The sequence below is a fragment of the Tachysurus vachellii genome, chromosome 15 (assembly GCF_030014155.1).
Source record: "Tachysurus vachellii isolate PV-2020 chromosome 15, HZAU_Pvac_v1, whole genome shotgun sequence".
Lineage (NCBI taxonomy): Eukaryota > Metazoa > Chordata > Actinopteri > Siluriformes > Bagridae > Tachysurus > Tachysurus vachellii.
Window position 1 is genome coordinate 7,465,597 of NC_083474.1, and position 14,118 is coordinate 7,479,714.

The window sequence follows — 14,118 nt, forward strand, 5'->3', positions numbered from 1 at the left end:
GCTGTGAGGCCTCTATAGTGTAGATAATTCAACATTATTCAAAAACAACATTAATAATAATAATAATGATAATATTTTTTGTCAAATATATGTAAGCTCCATAGTCCCCAGTTTTAGTTTTAGTGATTAGCACCTAACAAACACTATATTTGCTACCATACTTTATCCCCAGGTGTAAATGTGTGTACATGGTGCCCTGCCATGGACTGGTATCCCATCCAGCATTCCAAGAATAAGCTCTAGATCCACCATTATCCTGACTGGGATAAAGCACTGAAAACGAATAAATGAATGAATGAATGAATGTTTATCAAAGGTTTTATATATAGCATGTTAGTATATGCTCCAGAATATCAGAACCTTGTGGCTCTTACTAAAAGATCAGCAAGAATTTACAATGATAGTTGTAACTAGCTTAAAAGGGAATCCCACAGTCAAGAAGAAGAAGAAGAAGAAGAAGAAGAAGAAGAAGCATATCATTTTAAATGTTAAAACAAGCAAAAAAAAATCCAAAAATCTGACAAACATTCAAGATATAATGGGAGTCAAAAATAACACATACACACATATTGGTGGTAGAGTGAAACATTGGGTAGCAATCCCAGCCCAAATCTTCAGAGTCCGAGGGTTCAAACTTCAGCCCAGGTTACTGTTAGTGTGGTGCTTTAGTATATCGTCGCTGTCGGGCGGAAACCTCGTATGTCCAAATTTGGTCAATTTTATATTTTTTCACATATCGATGCTATTGATCAGTCCCCACGTGGGTCTATTATTTTTACAAGTTATTAACCAATCTAAAGTCTTGAAAATAGCTTGAGCGGAAATCTCATAACTCCATTGACACTTCAACTGTCCACCTCTTCCTCACTCCGTGGGAGAGCTTCGCGGCATATTTCTCCTCAAGAAGAGTCGCAACGAATCAACACGTCTTCTGAGGTACTGTAAATGTCTTCAAAACACTGGGCTCAAAGAAAAAAAATCTTGACCCCCGCTAGTTCTGGTGCTCGTCTGAGGACAGGAATTTAAGGCAAGACAATCCACTGCAACGCGGACTAAAGCCTGTTCACTGCAGATAAGGTACGGCGTTTTTTTCATTTCCTGAAAAATAACGGTTTTGGAGATACGAGGATTCCGCCCGACAGCGACGATATGTTCTTGTACCTGCATAGACTTCCTGTGGGTTCTCCAGATTCCTACCAGCTCTACTGGGTGAATTTGCTATTTTCTAAACTGCTTAGTTAGCCATGTCTATGTGTGTACTAACTAAGGAGTGTCCTCACGTGATGCCCGGTGTTCCCAAGATAAAGCTCTTACTGAAGATGATTTATGTAAATGATTTGACGCATCAATTTTAAATGTCTTAGAATCAGTTTCTAAATCAGTCCTGAATCAAATTCCTCAGTTGACTTTCCTCATCCAAAAACAAATGATCTCTTCCCTATAGAGTGCATTAGCTTCCTTTCGTAGTTCATTTTATTCAAACCACATTACACATTCTCAGGACTGTTTCCATGGAAACCAGGAGGACTAGTAAAGTGTTGAACATATGTATGCATTGCAATATCTCTATTTCCAGCCTTTTCATGCCTGAAACGACAAGGACCAATGCTTTTCGCACACTGAGGTTAAAAGTGTGAAGAAGTGGCTGTGTTTGCTGCCAGACTCAAAGGATGTTTATTTATCTTGGCTGATTCAAATAGATCAATCGATCGCTTAGTTCTGCAATCCCATTTTATTTTGTGAGGCATCCTATAATCTTTCAGTTTACAGTTGACTCGCAGCCTGCATCTGACCTTGTTCCGTCCAAAATCACCTTGGCACAAGTCTCCACTGGGGCTCTGGCCAAGAGGCTTCGTTCAAAATCATTTGTTTGTTGAGGCTTTGTTAAAAACCTCAAGTTTGTTGATTGTCCTTAAATAGGTGTGGGCTGATATTCCATGTCAGCGATATTCAAATTCTATTCAAATACTTGAGTATAAAGGCCAGTGTGTGGGTGTGTAGCTGACATGTTCTTGAAAATCAATGCATAAATTTGGGATGTGCTGAGGGACAAAAGATGTCTATTAATAGGCATCATAGTCCACCTAAACCACTTTGATAAGATAACAGACATTCTAATTCAGAGCCTTTGGGTTCACCAGTCTCTTTTCCTGGCATTCTTGCTATTGTGAATTTTTGACCAGTACTTTTGGGATCAGTGGGACAATGAATTTTTTTTTGCACCGTTCCAAGCTTTATTTTACCGTCATCTTTATTTCTGGCATCATTTAAGACGGTGGGATGGATAGAGGTGTTAATGATTAGAGGGGCAGCATGTCACATATCTTTCATTTCGAGAGGGATCAAAAATGAAACTTATTATAATTTAAATTTCTATAGTTTTTCCATTATATTACACGGCAGTAAGAATGGATAAATTGCTTTATATTTAACTTGTGTGAAGCCCTTAAGACCTGATTAGCTGTCAATTACAAGAAAATGCATTTCCTTACAGGACAAACATGGATATGTGGCAAGGGCGTTTTCAGGAAGTTTAGTGTAAATTATTATATCATGAAAGGTAGAGAGAGTAGAGGCTTTGTTTAGAAAGGTAGAGAGTGGAGGCGAGTCTCCATCCTAGTACATCCCTGTGTTTTGTGTTCTAGAAGCATATGACAGAAAGATTCTGATGCCGATAAATAAAATAGAAAGGGTGGGGTGGGAATGAATGAGACAAAAAGGCACCTAATATTATTTTATCTTTTGGTTTATAGGTTTGTCACTTTAGAGAAAGATCAGAAAAGTTCACAGTACTGCTGCTAGTAAAAATAATGTCTTTCAAACAGTATTTCATAATTATGATATTATGACTTTCTGAAAGACTGTTAATATTGTAGACCATTCAATAAAGAATGATGCACAACAAACGTACACATTAACATATTTAAATGTAATTCAATTATTAATTAAATAATATGAATTATATATAATATTCATTCATCTTCTACCGCTTATCCGATAATTGAATTACATTTAAATATGTTAATGTGTACGTTTGTTGTGCATCATTCTTTATTATATATATATAATTTCTGACAGAAAGGCCACCATAAACACGCAGTGTTTAACCTGATTAATAAATTAATATTTGTTTACATCCACAGTAAATATTATATAAAATGTACAAACCAAATGCAATTAATTTTTTTAAATTATTTTTTTCTGAAATATTTTAAGCTAATTTACATATTTAAAAGCTTTCCACAACTAGCATACAGATTAGCATACTCGGTATTATACTTTTATTCTTTTTATTTTTACAGTATTGTTTTGTGAATTTCTTATGCAAATATTTGGTTTTATTGATTCAAATTCAAATATATATCAAATTTATTCACACATATGTATTATATACATCATATATAAACTGAGAGGTTGTTGGGCCACCAGCAGTGTTGCCAGATTGGACTAAAGATTTCCAGCCCAACTACAGCTTAAAACCCGCACATTTCAAAAAATACCAGCCCAAAATACATACTGTTATTAAAACTGTTATAGAATAAAAACACAATTTTTTTTTCTTATTAAACAACCAGACTAACAAATCGCACATTGGAGAGCATCAGGCTCGCCCCAAGTATATCCAGTGCATCTTTTTTTTTTTTTTTTTAAATATAAATAATAATTTTAATACAACACAAGGTCTACATCGGAAACCTCAGAAGGGGACAACATTTTTTATTGTTCTTGTGCTACTATTGTCAGAACTACAGTTCTTTTCTAATAGGCCAATTCTCGAATCATTTCATTATACTTTTCTTTTTGCATTAGTAGGCTACTTACAAATTGGTGCTTAATTACCAACTAATTGTTTTTTCATATTATTATTATTAAAATTATTATTATTATTTAACTTATAGACCACTGGGCGAATCAACATGAATTCTCGTTTTTTCCTTCTTTTCATTTTAAATAAAATAATGACTGAATGATACACTGAATCGTCACTCGACACTATATCAGCTATTACAGGGTTCCCATTCTTTTTCAGAGATCATTTTCCAGGACTTTTCCAGGACATTTCAAATTTAGCAAAAAAAGACAAGGATCACAGATTCACGGCCTAAAGTAATATGTTCTTCTCTCCAGAAGTCTTAAAAACAACGTACACTTTATGGCTATTACTTAACTATACTTTTAAAGACAATTTGTCATGTGAATGAAATATCAACCTTTATAAAATAAAAAGACCGCACATATTAATACCCTTTCCTTTCTCAGGCCAATGCCGTCATGCATGCTTTAGTTTGCTGTGCATTCCCCTTGCACATGATATTCAGATTAACAAGGTTAATATAACCTGCTTACCCGTCACCATTTGCTGAAAACATTCAAGCACTTAAACCATTCCTGGCACCTGAAACCGCCAACACAAGACAGCGTCATCTGTCACAGCGAGATTAAACAGCATAACAAAAACTCAGCGTCCCTGAACAGACCGCTTTCTTTTACTAACGTTAATTGTTTCGACCAGTTGTAAACTGTTGTACCATTTGTACATTTTCCAGGACAACAAGATTTTTTCCAAGACAATTTATGTTTTCTCTCATTTTCCATGTGTTTTCCAGGACTGGAACATTAGTCATTAATTTTCCAGGATTTCCAGGTTTTCCAGGACGTGTGGGAACCCTGTATTACGTTTCAGAAATGATCAAACATCAGAATTGTACATCAAAATAAAACTGTAGGCTAATAGCATAAACACGCTTATCTTTTAATATGAAGTTAACGTAGATAATATCCCCACAGAACTGATGAAAACGTCTTTATTATAGAACAATTCTAGAACTATTTAATAATAGGACCAACTTTGTACAGTCACAACCAGTTTGATTAATAGATCGTTGAGTCAAATCTCAGGTTTTATGGTTTATGGAGGTTTGAATGTTGTAATCCATGTTTTTAAAGACGGGTCGCTCTCCCATTTCTTTCTGTAGGACTTTTTATATTTACCCCACTTTGGCATGATGATGATGATGATGATGAATGATGATCACTGATGAAGATAATGCAGTTTTGACGATATAACGAATTAGCTTACAACAACCCGCCAATCAAGCTTGAGGTCTGATTGTGGTACCACATGTGGGGATGTGGTAGCTCAGTGGTTAAGGTGTTGGGCTACTGATCGGAAGGTCATGGGTTTGAACCCCAGGTCCACCAAGCTGCCACTGCTGGGCCCCTGAGCAAGGCCCTTAACCCTCAGTTGCTCAGTTGTAAGTCACTCTGGATAAGGGTGTCTGCTAAATGCTGTAAATGTAAATGTGATTGGACAGGATTCCCCTGAACCTTATTGACTAACCTAAACCATACCTAATTTAAACGTCATCCTACATTCATTCATCTTCTACCGCTTATCCGAACTACCTCGGGTCATGGGGAGCCTGTGCCTATCTCAGGCGTCATTGGGCATCAAGGCAGGATACACCCTGGACGGAGTGCCAACCCATCACAGGGCACACACACACTCTCATTCACTCACGCACTCACACACTAGGGACAATTTTTCCAGAGATGCCAGTCAACCTACCATGCATGTCTTTGGACTGGGGGAGGAAACCGGAGTACCCGGAGGAAACCCCCGAGGCACAAGGAGAACATGCAAACTCCACACACACAAGGTGGAATCGAACCCCGACCCTGGAGGTGTGAGGCGAACGTGCTAAGCCACTAAGCCACCGTGCCCCCCGTCATCCTACATTATATAATTTATTTTATAGTGCGTTTTCATTTAAAAATAATAAAGAATACTGTTTATAGTCAAAAATAAAAACCCGCCTGTTGCATCAAAAACCAGTCCAAATTTTAAAGACCCGCCCAATGCATTTTTTTCCGGTTGGACGTGACCAAAAGGAGCCCAATTGTGCGGGAACCCGCCCAATCTGGCAACACTGGCCACCAGAACAGCTTCAGAGCTCAAATCCTCTAGCGTTCCTAATTCGCTGTAGGAATATTGTGTCTCCTGTCCACACGGAGGCGCTGTTTTGTTTGCAGCTTCAGCTCCTCTTAGAAACCTGTTTTAGAATGGAACTTTTTCCGGTTGGAGACGTGGCTCTGCTTTTTTGTACCGCTGCAAGTCAGACTGCTTGAACCGCACAAGAAATTAACAAAGACCGTGTTTTATTAACCAGGCGTTTATTGTTTTTACTGAAGCTATTGGGTACCTTGACTGCTGAATTAAGCACCTTAAGACGGATCCAAAATGGTAAGTTAGTAGTTTTATCTGTAGCTATAAAGCGGAACAGAGTTAGTGAGTTAGCTTGATGCTAACACAGAGCCAGTTAACTCCTGACAGCAGACTGCGCAACTGACACAACTATTCAGTCTTACACTATATACACTAGTATTTTAATAAACAATTTCCTCCAGCACGTTACGTCAAGAAATAATAAACAAAATAAAGGAATTAGCCGGATGTCATAGCGAGCTAGTCATACGTCAATATCGGGTAACGTTAGCTAGCTGTTCGTAGCTCGGTTGCTAATGTAGTTAGCTTAGGTAAGAAAATGCAATATTTGTCATTTTAAGCGTAAATAGTTATCGTTATTTTAACCGCTTAAATATATAAAGCTGTATATCGTTGTATGTTAATGTAAAATATATGACTTTCTGTGTTTAAAGAGTGACAAATGATTTATAAGAAGCTGTGGTGATTTAGCCAGCTGTAGCTAAAAGTCATGTAAATGACACTGATACATATTCAGTACGTAGATATTTATATTCAGATCAAGTTTATTGACACTTAGAATGCTCAGGTACACACAAAAACACACACCATCACACTGTAAAAAAGCCTTTTATGAGACGTTCATTAAAACTGAAACTTAACCTGTTGGCATACATGAAGGATTTATTTTAATTAAAAATGTATTAATAAATACCAGGCAGGAGATCATGAACATGTACTAAATTGAACATCTCGTTTACTTAATATAATTAATGGATTTTTCTCAGATTGGTTGTTTTATTGTTAGCCATAATTGTGTTTTTTATTTATTTATTTATTTATTTATTTTTTATTAATGTTTAGACATTATTTGTTTGTTTATTTTTTAGCAGGGCGCTTTTGAATACTCAAATCTGATTGGTCAGAAGGCGTTGATGAATTTTCTATATAAGGTGTTGATGAATTGTATATTTTAATGAAGTAAAAAGTAAAAAAAAAATCAGAAACTTGTGTACGTTAACACAGACTTTTTAATACGTTCGATTTTTTTTTTAAACTTTTAATTTGTGCTAAAAAAAAAACCATTGTAATTGTTTACAACTTATAAAAAGATGCCATAAAACGCTTGAAGACTGCTGTTTTAGGATAATCATCAACTTCATTTTTAATTGTTTTTCTTTTTTCTTATTCATTTTTAATTATATTTCCACAATCTAAGTTTGTGTTTTTTTAGTGTATATAATTTTTAAAAAAATAACTACTCCTGTCTGTGGTAAGTGCACATTACAACATAGTTTTGTACTAAAAAAATTAAGATTAAAATATTTATATAAATTTCAAAGTCTGGCTCTGTAACAGTGAATTAATATGTAGATGTAAATCATCTGAAGACCGAGAACAATAAACTGTTGCCGGGAGAAAAGGAATTACTGATAAACATCAGTAGCATGAAAATAGTCGGAAATGATCATTAAGCATCGTTGAGACTTTGGCCAGAACGTTTTATGTTATAAGCTTTTCAGTTTTTTTATTTTCTATGGCGTGTAATTAAAATGCCTGTTGTTGACATTAGAAATGTAAAGTGTCTGAGATAGCTAGCTATTTATTTGTTTATTTATTTTTATCATTAAAAAAAGTTATACAAGAGTCAGATCAGAAGATTAGGACTGAAGAACTTCAATAGATCTTGTCTAATAGTGTATTTATTCATGCGTGTATGAATTTTTTTTTTCTTTATTTTTTTGAGGTGCTCTTGGCAGCTGCAGTATGCACCAAGACAGGAAAAGCCATAGTATCACGGCAGTTTGTGGAGATGACACGCACTCGCATCGAGGGTCTCCTGGCTGCCTTTCCTAAACTGATGACCACGGGAAAGCAGCACACCTTTGTAGAGACAGACAGCGTGCGCTACGTCTACCAACCGTTAGAGAAACTTTACATGGTTCTCGTCACCACAAAGAACAGCAACATTCTGGAGGACTTGGAGACGCTGCGGCTCTTCTCTCGTGTGGTATGAAACGATTTTCTGCTTTTATTTTTCTCTCTCTCTCGCTCTCTTTTGCCCTTAATTGTATTCCATTCAGTGTGGGCTTGCAGTGAATATAATCATGTCTGTGATTATTTTTCAGATCCCTGAGTACTGCCGTGTGCTGGAGGAGAGTGAGATCTCTGAACACTGCTTCGATCTTATATTTGCTTTCGATGAAATTGTCGCTTTGGGATACAGGGAAAATGTTAACCTGGCCCAGATCCGAACCTTCACTGAAATGGACTCGCACGAGGAGAAGGTCTTCCGTGCAGTCAGAGAGGTGAGGTGGCTTTGCTTGCTTATTAGGACATAATAATCCTTCTCAGTGTGTTGTCTCTAACAACGGTGTTACGCAGTCCCATGTTTATTTTTTGGGGAAGGGACCAAAAACCTAATTCACTTGGTTAGAATAACTTGCATAATTAGTTAACTGATTAGGTACATTAACACAGATTATATTAGATTTTGTCTCTCTCTTGGTAAATTTAGTGACCAGATGATTTTATTATGCATGTTGTGCTAACAGTTATGTGGCAGCTTTTATTTTGCTCAGTTTCTTCTTTATTCGCACATACTTGTTTCTTCCGTCCTTCAGACAATTCTCATCACGGTCGGTGTATGTGGCGAAGTTCAGAATGTAGTTAATGTCGTTCCAGCACTGAGACCACTGTTAAGCACAATGAATTTAATTTTACCAGATGTAAACTTTTATTTTAGAAATGTCATTTGGCATTCATGTTTCTCCTCTGGATATTGGACCGAATCAATCAGCCACTTGGAACACAAATTTAATAATTAGAAACAGCTCCAACATGAAATCTGTTTTTTCCTCTTTTTTTATTTTTTTTAATTTATTTTTTATTATTAAGTTTATTTATTTTCTGGGGAGAAAAGGGCTACTGATTTATCTGTATCTGATATTTATCATTATTCTCCTCACACCAGACCCAAGAACGAGAAGCAAACGCAGAGATGAGGCGAAAGGCTAAAGAGCTGCAGCAGGCAAGACGGGACGCAGAGCGTGCCGGCAAAAAGGCACCAGGTTTTGGAGGCTTTGGAAATTCAGCAATGAGCAGCTCGGCTACCATCATCACAGACTCGATGATGGAACCAGAGAAGCCTAAATCAGTTCCTGTATCAGTTAGGTATGTGTACTGCTATTTACAGGCAAAAGGCATGACTACATAACAGCACATTTCTTTCTTGCTCAAACTTACTTTTTTGATCAGAATTAATGTGATTGTGTCTTGTTAATGCTTGTGTCTCCAGAGCAAGTGGTCCTAGTAAAGCCCTGAAGCTGGGTGCCAAAGGAAAGGAGATTGACAATTTTGTAGACAAACTCAAGTCGGAGGGAGAAAATATTATCATGCCCAGTGCAGGAAAGAAAGCTTCAGATGTATCTAAAGTTCTCCAGCCTCCAGTGAACACAGAATGGTATAGTTTATTGTCTAACCATAATTCTGCATGATCATTAAGCTTATTTTAGATTTATGGCTCATTTAGTACTCATACATTTCAGTGTACATCTGAAGATAGAGGAGAAGATATCTCTGACCTGTGGACGGGACGGTGGGCTGCAGAACATGGAGATCTTGGGTATTATCACGCTGAGAGTCTCGGATGACAAATACAGCCGCATCCGCTTGCAAATTAACAACAATGACAAGAAAGGCGTGCAACTGCAGGTAATTTCGTATTTTGGTGTTTCAAATGGCATGACGTTTATTTTGCCATTAAAGGCATCTCTGGATGCAAAACGCTTGAGAATCCTTGGTCAAGAGTGTCTGCAAAGTTATTTCTGTAGTGAGCAGGGGTTTGGGGAGAAAAAAAAAATATGCCAACATATTGCTTTGTCTTGGATGTTTTATTGTATATTCTCTTTTTTTGGCTTGAGTACAATGCCTACAGGGTTTAAAACATTTATCTGTGAAAAATCAAGTCAAACTATGTATGTATATATACATATGAATGTTCATGTGTGTGTGTGTATTGTTCTAGACCCATCCTAATGTAGATAAGAAGCTGTTCACTGCTGACTCTGTGATTGGACTGAAAAACCCAGAAAAGTCTTTTCCCCTCAACAACGATGTGGGTGTCCTGAAGTGGAGGCTACAGACCACAGATGAGTCCCTCATCCCTTTAACCAGTATGTTCCTTTTGAATTACTACATGAATTAGTTTTGAATTAGTACTTTATCTATAAATGCATCCCAAAACGTATGTTCACGACTTGCCTATTAATGCGGTTAATATTTTATCTGTAGTAAACTGCTGGCCTTCAGAAAGTGGCAGCAGCTGCGACGTCAACATTGAGTATGAGCTCCAGGAGGAGGGCCTCGAACTCAACGATTTAGTCATCACCATCCCTGTGCCGTAAGTTTCTATTAAAGCACATCCAAAGCTCTCCAAGTGGCACAGCAGAAAAGATTTTGCTTTGTCGTACACTTTCTCTAGCCAATCGTGGGTATCTGTGAGCTCATGTATGAGAAAGCGGGCAGATAGCACATGTTAAACTGCCTTATGTAGTAGCACGAAAAAAGTGGTTGGCTTCAAGTGTCCTGTCCTGTGATAGGAGACAGATGGCTGGTTGACAGTCACAAAGTAAACTGGGGAGAAAAGTAAGCAGATGCAAAATGTGAATAAGAAATGTATGGATTTTTCTTGTATGATGTGAATCTCTCACATGGCTGGTGAATGATCAGTTTTGATTTGTCAGAAGGTTGTTGAAACACTCCACAGGGACAGACTTTAACAGTTGATATGGTGAGATGTTCTCATTAATTCTAAACTAAAACGGAGATGCACTTTTAAAATACTCTAAAACTGTTAGTGCTCCCAAACTGCAGTAATATAAGATAAACAGATGTAAGGAAAACCTTATATGATAACAAGCTATGCTTTGTATCAGGCCACATCTTAAAGGTGGGGTCTCCGTTGTTTGAAAACCAATGTTGACATTTGAAATCACCTAAACAAACACGCCCCTAACACAAATGGGTCCCACTCCTGTATTGATGGCTCCGCCCACACATACATATGTAACCCAGGCAACTAATGGAAAGAAATGTGTCTATCATAGCTGAAGGGAAGAACAATACGATTGCAGATAAACAAACAAGCAAAAATGACACACAGGTATAATCAAGCAAAGGACGGCATATATTAGTTCTGCGTAACAAAGCAAAACCAACGTTACTCACCTATCGAGAAGGAAAAAAGCGCCTCTGCGTCTTAAGTAAAATTGAATTTCCAGAGTCAATAACTCCTGAGCTAAACGCTGTTACTACACAAAACACGGTTGTAGCTGCCTCTCTACATTACTACGATAGAAAAGAGGTGTTTGTGTAGTAACAGCGTTTAGCTCAGGAGTTATTGACTCGGGAAACTCCAATCTGTGAATATGTGACCAACTTCCTGCTCCTTCAGTTCTCTCCAGCGCTGGAAAGCTGATCCTATATTAACACGTCCTACTTCTTGCCTTATCGTAAGCCTTTCTTCACTTTCTTTCTTTGTTTTTATCCTCCATGTCAATGTTAAAACCGCTTTCTGCTAATGTCACACATGCGCACTGAACACTCTCTCTGCCCATATTGACAAGACCCGCCCCTTTCTGCCCATTGGCTACACGTTTGTTTTGTTTTTGTTTTGTTTGTCAGCCCGACTCAGTTTTCTGAAGCATTTCTCAAACAACGGAGACCCCACCTTTAACTAGTATGAATTCTTTAACTACAACAGTGTGTCCTGGCTTTCTTTTTTTTTTCACCCCTTCCTTACACCATTCATCACAAATCTGCAGGGCAGGAGTCGGTGCCCCTGTTGTTGGAGATCTCGATGGCGAGTATCGCCATGACAGCAGGAAAAACATCCTTGAATGGTCTCTGCCTGTCATTGATGAAAACAACAAGAGCGGAAGTATGGAGTTCAGCATAGCCGGGAGGCCAAACGACTTTTTCCCATTGAACGTCTCATTCGTGTCTAAACGCAACTATTCCAACATTCTGGTGAGTCGTAGTGTTTATGGTGCTGTTGTGTGATACTTATTACTTTTTAATAAATCATGAAAAACAAATCTATTCCCTGTTATTATAGGTGGCCAAAGTGACCCATGTAGACGGGGACAGCCCGGTGAAATTCTCCACCGAGACTTCCTTTGTTGTCGACAAGTATGAGATACTCTAAAGACTTTTAAAACGAAATGTTTCTAGCCTGCCTGCCTACCTGTGTAACAGTTCGGACACAGTACAACCAGAATGTCCAAGTCTCTCCCAGTGGCGTGCAGCATTTGTGTATTTGTTTGTATGGCAAAGGAAGTTATATATGTTTATATAAAATTAATCTAAGAGGTAAACGAACCACATTGTAACAAAAAAAACGGACGGACCTCGAGCTTTGTGACTTGAAGCCGAGGACACTGTTATCATCACACCATGAATCTGGATCATTGAGTCTTCACGACCCCTCAAATAAATTATAGGAGCAGCTTGAGAGTTGCCCTAGTATAATATATTTTCTATATTGTAACCTCACAGAGCCACACATTCTTAAATATCGTTCTTGAGTAATGACTTTTCCACCCAAAACGAATGAAAGAAGAACAGGAAGTTAGATTTTTTTGATTCTTGGCTCATTCATAATGAACTGATGTTGGCTCTGTGTTGAAATATAAATAGCTTTTCACTGTGTTCTATAATTGAGATGGCAGTTATTTTTTTCCTTTTTTTTTTTCGACAAACTTCTTACCATTTTATTTATCAATGCATAGAACTCCCATCTAGGACAAAATCTTGTTTTCTGTTTGCTTTTTAAACAAATTCTCTTCCTGCATCAAATTTCCACCTTTATTCTTTGTTTTTCACAATAATACATCAGTCACATAAATCTGTAGCAATTAACGTAAAGGCAGAAACTGCATCCGATCGAAATGGTTTCTTCTGTGCCGATAGCTGCTACCTTTTCTGAAGAGTATTTTAAATGTCTTTGACACTCTGGACGAAAACACTGACATGGTCCTTCTTGTAACCTGTCATTTTCAATCTCAAATCTGTTAAATTCACTTGCGCTGGGAAAAATATGTTCACTCTTTGCTCTAAATTTGAAAGTCAAATTCAGAATTTAAGTGAAATTTGATGATTTGTAAGATTTTAAGAAATTTAAATCAGCACTTAAATCCATCAATATTATCCAACAATACTAACATACATCAATATTAGGAATTCCCAATGTATCATATGTTTTCTTCAGCCTGATTTAATACCAAAACAGTAGAAGTCCTCTGATATGTATTGATTTTTCTTGAGTGGAAAATATTTTCTCATCGATATCATTTTTGTATCTTCCCGAAAAAAAAAAAAAACAACTTGTCGGATGTTTTTGAGGGGGTTATTTTAATATCCAATGGAAATATGAAAATGATAACATTCCAGCTTACAATTTCTTGTTTTGATATTAAAGCATATTGCTTGAATATGAATGTGAGGTGTTTCATTAGTTGTCCTTAAAAAGTGCTTACTTGATGAATGAACCGTTATATACAATTGCATTTTTTTTTTTTTTTTTTTAAAAACCCAAACTATAACATTTTTGCATTTTCTAGGAAATTGTAATGTATCTGATTTATCAGGACGTCATTTAAGTACTTAATATTTACAACAAATTTGACAATTATTATTAAACAGCCCCATCATTTCATCATTACTTGGGTAGGTTATCAGGTTCTGGAGCTCACAATTACTAGTCATTTTATTATACACTTTTTTTTTTTTTTTAAATCCCTCTTTTTCACTTCTCTTACTAATATTTGCAACTTGTCCTGACCATCTTCAAACAAAGGTTAGAGACATATACAAAGTATAGAGATTATACAAAAGATATAATATTAGACTTG

At 36.9% G+C, this 14,118-nt stretch overlaps 1 protein-coding gene across 1 annotated transcript; it reads left to right on the top strand.

Moving 5' to 3' along the window:
- Positions 1 to 6,079: 6,079 nt before the first annotated feature.
- Positions 6,080 to 13,704, top strand: arcn1b (archain 1b). Its single transcript, XM_060888023.1, has 10 exons — positions 6,080 to 6,244; positions 7,953 to 8,216; positions 8,335 to 8,514; positions 9,180 to 9,379; positions 9,504 to 9,668; positions 9,754 to 9,919; positions 10,233 to 10,380; positions 10,499 to 10,607; positions 12,031 to 12,235; positions 12,324 to 13,704. The coding sequence occupies exons 1-10, from the start codon at positions 6,242 to 6,244 to the stop codon at positions 12,411 to 12,413; spliced, it is 1,530 nt and encodes a 509-aa protein (XP_060744006.1). The 5' UTR covers positions 6,080 to 6,241; the 3' UTR covers positions 12,414 to 13,704.
- Positions 13,705 to 14,118: the final 414 nt, after the last annotated feature.

Coding starts and splice junctions, on each gene's coding strand:
- arcn1b (XM_060888023.1), top strand. Junction 9,380..9,503: donor TCAGTTCCTGTATCAGTTAG/GTATGTGTACTG, acceptor TTGTGTCTCCAG/AGCAAGTGGTCCTAGTAAAG. Junction 9,669..9,753: donor CCTCCAGTGAACACAGAATG/GTATAGTTTATT, acceptor CATACATTTCAG/TGTACATCTGAAGATAGAGG.